General features: G+C 42.4%; 1 protein-coding gene across 1 annotated transcript in view; it reads left to right on the forward strand.

Annotated features, from left to right (window-relative positions):
• LOC110315449 (cytochrome P450 2G1) overlaps nt 1-4,537 on the forward strand; it is a 10,021-nt gene extending 5,484 nt beyond the window's left edge. Inside the window, exons 5-8 of the mRNA XM_021189505.1 lie at nt 1,225-1,366; nt 2,750-2,937; nt 3,057-3,198; nt 4,356-4,537. Of these exons, the coding sequence (XP_021045164.1) occupies nt 1,225-1,366; nt 2,750-2,937; nt 3,057-3,198; nt 4,356-4,537 (654 nt within the window). The remainder of the gene's footprint in view (nt 1-1,224; nt 1,367-2,749; nt 2,938-3,056; nt 3,199-4,355) is intronic.
• The last annotated feature ends 1,143 nt before the right edge of the window (nt 4,538-5,680 follow it).

Below are 5,680 nucleotides of genomic sequence, written 5' to 3' on the forward strand. Positions count from 1 at the left end.
TATTAGAACAACTTACAGGCTATGGGTCATCTAGTCTACCAATGGAAGGTCCAAAAATCAAATAATTATTCAGTCTGTGAGGTTGGATGTCTCAGCTGGTCCTCAGACTATGCAAGAATTCTAAAGAAGTCAGCTCAAACACCAGGGAAGGAAATAGACTTGTCAGCAAGAGTGAAGTTGAGCAGGCAAAGAGAAAGCCAGCTTCCTTCTTCTGTGGCATTTAGATAGGCTGCTGTAGGTTACAATCCACAGATCATAGTGGATCTTCTCACATCAAAGGCCCAGATCAGAAGTAGGTCTTCCTGCTTCAAAGGATTAAATTAAGAAAAGCACTCCCCCACAGATGTGCCTAGCCATTTGGGTTTCACTTAGTTCCAGATGTAGCCAAGTTGACAACCAAGAAGAGCCATCACATGATGATTGTATATTAGTGGACTTTCTTATAAGCAGACAGCACATACAGGTCAAAACGAACTCTCTTTGTCTTTGTGATCATATTCTACTTTCAAGTAAATGTGTCCTAGCCTTCATCTGTGATAGACAACGTGCAGTAATTGCCTCTGTGCCTGGCTGGTTTCAAGTACTCTAAATCCCCCAGTTCTATCCATTTTGCTTTAAGGAACCATTTCCTTGTTCTTCGTGACATGATTGGGTATACACTAGGCTATTCTAAAATACACTTTGAATCTACAAAGTTTAGCATAAAGATACTTAAAATATTACAGTTTTAAGACCACCTATCTAACAGGCATATTATTGAAAACCAGAATGTGCCTTCAGAGACTTAAAATTGAGAAACTCAGAAGCTCACTCTAAATTTGAGTTTACACTTCAGAGTCTCAAGTTTAGTGTCTTTGAGATGTAGCAACACATGTGATCAGCATGCCTGTGTGTTGACCATGTGAACTCTAGAAAAAAATCATTAGACTACCCAAGTAGAACTTTCAATTTTGGCAGTTGAAAGCTGTGTGCTCTAATAATGTTCAAACTTTGATTTCAGATTCTGCTTCCATTTCCCATACTCTTCTTGCCCACCACAAGCACACCAGCCTCCTCTTGCCGTTCCGCTAAAACCCCAGACATGTGAGGCACCTTTGCTTGTGTTGTTTCTTCTGAACTTACTTAACCCATCTTTTACTCCTTTCACAACTGCACCCCCTCTACACAGAGGAAAAAGGAAGATAAGGGGTCAAGGGCATGATGCTTTTTATCCTTCACTTTCAGGATAAAAGTGACCCACACACAGAATTCAACCTCAAGAACTTGGTTCTCACCACCCTCAACCTCTTCTTTGCTGGCACAGAAACTGTGAGTTCCACGTTACGGTATGGATTCTTGCTGCTGATGAAGTACCCCGAGGTCGAGGGTAAGTTTCACTCTGAGCTTTCTTGGAGGGATGGCAATCTTGAAATGGTACAGTATCACAGCCTTAGCCTCTCTTCCCTCAATAACCTCAGAACATGGAACCTTCACCTCTCTGTTGGTCCCTGCACTTGTTCTCTATGGTTGTTGAGAGTTAATAGCCTGTATTTATCATCTGACCCTCCTCCTACTCAGGACACCCCAAATGGCTTCCACTAATCTGATATCAGGGTCTCTCCTCTCTCTCTCTCTCTCTCTCTCTCTCTCTCTCTCTGCCTTTCCAGTTCCCAGACCTACCTATCTTGAGCTCCTGGTCTCAAAACTATTTCCTGCATCTGAAAATCAATATCAGACCATCATCCCTGCTCTTTGCTTCTGTTACCACAGCTCGTCTTCTAAGCCTTCCTTATGATTGAGATACATGACTACTCATGGCCAATATGGATAATTAAGCTACTCTCCTCATTTCCCAGAAACCTAATAAGAACTGACAGGTCCCCTTTGACTTAGTTTATCCTTATGTACATAGCATTGATGCCATGGATTTGAAGGTAGATCCTTTCCCTTCCCATTTCTCTTTGAAATGGTATCTCTGCATAGTCCACGCTGACCTTGGTCCCAGGAGTCTGGGATTACATGTGTGCTATCACATCCAGGTGAGGCTACTTGAGGGCTATCACTCAGCTGACTACAATGTCCATATCAAACAGACTTCATGCCTGATCAACTATAATTTGATCTGCTTAGAGAACTACAGTAATCAAAAGTCATTGCTTGCTTAAGAACGCTAATTTGACCTTTATCCCAATCAAGTTCAAAACAAGCCTTTGGTGAGTAAAAGCAACATCTGCTTATACAGTTCAGATGTAACCAGGATGTTGTCCTAACCATTGTCCACCCACCCATGGTATTTTTAAGTAAAGACCAAATTCCCATATGGCATTCAAGGATCTAGGTTCTGTAGCTCCTGATGTCTTATGGTCGTTCAAGTACCAATGATGGGTGTCATTAAGTATAACAAAGCAATCCAAACACAGATTCTCCTGTAAGGCTCACTGTTTTTTCTGGCTCTAGAAACAAAATCCTTATCTCAAGATCCTTGAGGTCATGACATCTGCAAAATGCAGAACATGGCTTGCTCTAACCTCTCAACACATACATTCCCTGGTCAGACATGTGGCTCATACCTGGCATACAGCACATAGGAGATAGAGCATTTGAAACCTGCACAATCTAGATAGTGAGGCCCAGTCCAACATGAATGACATAGTGAAGTCCTGTTGACAAAGAAACAAGTACATGCTCCCCTAACCACAAGTAAAACCAAAGACCAAACAAAGACAGATTTTCTGTCCCCATTTCTGGTATAATTTCTATCATCTTACAGCCAAGATCCAAGAGGAGATTAACCAGGTGATTGGAACACACCGTACCCCAAGAGTGGATGACCGGGCCAAGATGCCCTACACTGATGCTGTCATCCATGAGATACAGAGATTGACAGACATTGTTCCCCTGGGTGTCCCTCATAATGTCATACGGGACACACATTTCCGAGGCTACTTCCTACCCAAGGTAAGATTGTACCCCAATGTTGTCCTGTCACCCATTCCTGGCTTCTCTCTTTTCCTGTTTGTATATCCCCACCCCTATTACCCAACACAGAACTCTAACAGCCTCTGTCTGTCTCCCAGGGTACAGACGTGTATCCCCTGATTGGCTCCGTCCTTAAAGATCCCAAATACTTCCGCTACCCAGATGCTTTTTATCCTCAACACTTCCTGGATGAACAGGGGCGCTTCAAGAAGAATGATGCCTTTGTGGTCTTTTCCTCTGGTAAGTAATTATGCCTAAATTTGCCCCAGATAAGTACTAGAACAGTCTTTCCAAGGTCTATGTTATAGAATTATAAAAATCGTAAAATTTCAGATGAGGGAAGATTAGAATCATTCACTTTAATGATTGGGGAAAAAAAAGAGCAAAAGATTGTTGTCTATGACTAATCTCAGTATTCAAACAGCAGTGGTTATAAGATTTCAGAAGAAAGGCTAGCCTGAACTAACAGTGAGATTTTTTAAAAACAATTGGAAATAATGAAAAAAAAACAAAAACAAAATGTTAGAGCAACAAAACCAAACACTTAGTAAACCTAAACATAGCATGTTAAGAATCAAATTAAAAGTATTACATATTTTGTCAGCCATATGACCCTTGTCTGAACCACTCCTGTCTGCCATGTACTATGTACTATGGACAGCCATGGCCACTAGTAACAAGTGAATGGTCCTGTATGTGTGAAAATGTAAATACTCTTATTCAAGGGCACTAGGACTCACTTAACTCACACGAGACATTCTTTTTCTCTGAATATGTCCAAACATTCTAAAAGATGAAAGGCATTCATGCCAGGCAAATACAAAGCAACACCATAGATTCACCTGACAAAAGTGAGGTAGCCTGCGAGAGGTTTTGGCATCATGGGAAGCCTGGATGAATTGTTGCACCGCTCAACCATGAGATAGAGGTTAATCCCCTTCCCACTGTTGAAACAGCTCATGGCAATCAGGAAAGTATCTTTGATATCTAAAGCACTTGAAATGCCTTTGAGGAATTGAAATGAATAGAGTTTTTATTTTTTGTTTTTCCTGATCTGGGGATGGAATTCACACACTCGGAGCAAATGCTTTCACTGAGACGCATATCCCAATCTCTCACTGGTGGGATTCAGTCAACACTCTGATTTGAGTCACACCCAGCCCTCATGGATCCTTTGGGACCTGTCTAACCCAGGTAGACTAGGTCAGCAAAAAAGTAGCTGCCACTTGCCCAGTCCCTCTAAGTGACAGGTAGTAGTGGGACCCCAGTAAGTCTTAATAATGACCCCACATCTTGGATACAGCCATGGGCTAAGATGCTGAGGAGTCAGTCGAGGCTACATGGGGTGGTTATGGTAGAGACGTGGTGCACACCTCTTCCATCGATTGTGTCTACAGGAAAGCGCATCTGCGTTGGGGAGGCCCTGGCGCGCATGGAACTCTTCCTTTACTTCACGTCCATTCTTCAGAGATTCTCCTTACGTTCTCTGGTACCTCCTGCTGACATTAACATCGCTCACAAAATCTCAGGCTTTGGCAACATCCCCCCAACTTATAAGCTCTGCTTCATGGCCCGCTGAGTGCCCACTGTGAGACCAGCCAAGAGTCATCTGAGAGCTGAGCTCTGCTGAAGTTCACACACACACACACCATCTCCTTTCAATCCTCCCTACTCCTTGAAGAGAAGTCACTCTCATTGCTGTGCTGAGACCATGGGTCAAGAGAGGTGTCTGCAAAAATATGACTGGATGTATAAACTAGGGTTCTAGTCACAATCTGGGGGAAAGCTTGAGGGTTTAATTAAATTTCCTGAATTTCTCAACCTCAGTCTCAGTGGACACCAAATTTACAGATGCTGTCAGCTTACATATTCTTTTGTCTTTGCCCTGATATTGACCAGAATATAGTTTGCAATTCTTTCCTGTTTGCTTTTATTTCTTTTCACCAATAAAAAACTCAAAACTACTGACCACAGCAAGCTTACTGAGTATCATGTTGGCAGTTCTATTGTTGCCAGAAATAGTCAAGGGCTGAGACCCCCCAAATTGAGAGCTAACAGACCCGGGGGACAATCAATCCAAAAACTGATCCTTGAATTCAGTTAAACAGAGCCCTTCTACACCCCCTACATCACAACCCAGAGTGGCATAGACTTAGGTTGGCTGTATTAAATTTGCATAACATAATATATTAAAACTGCCCCCAAACAGAATTTATTATAGGCAGATTGACCAAGCCCGCTCAGTCAGTCAACAGGTTCTCCAGCGCAGGAGTGAGGATTAAAAAGAAAAAAGACAGTTAGACAACATTGTAGCGTGACCCCAGTCCATTCTGAGACTGAAGGCAAAGTTTTATTTTCCAACTCACTTTTTAAAGCACTTTAATTACATGCAAGTATTTTGGGTGAGCAGTACGATAAGGAACTAACAAAGCAGCAAGGGAAGTCCTGAAACTACTCCCATGACAGTTGTTAAAAGGGGCTTATCATAATGACCGAAATACTTGAGCCCACTTCCTCGTCCAAGCCCAAAAATCTTGCCTGAAGCCCAGTTCTTCTGTTCCACCCTAAGACTAAAATTCTTGCCTTACCCTACTTCTCTATTTCAGCCTGAAGTTAGATTCTCGCTGAAACTTACTTCCTTATTATGCCCTAATGTCAGATTCCTGCCTGAGCTTACTTCCTCGTCATGGCCAAGGTCAGACTCCTGTCTGAAGCCCACTTC

Source organism: Mus pahari, unplaced genomic scaffold (assembly GCF_900095145.1).
Source record: "Mus pahari unplaced genomic scaffold, PAHARI_EIJ_v1.1 scaffold_8801_1, whole genome shotgun sequence".
Lineage (NCBI taxonomy): Eukaryota > Metazoa > Chordata > Mammalia > Rodentia > Muridae > Mus > Mus pahari.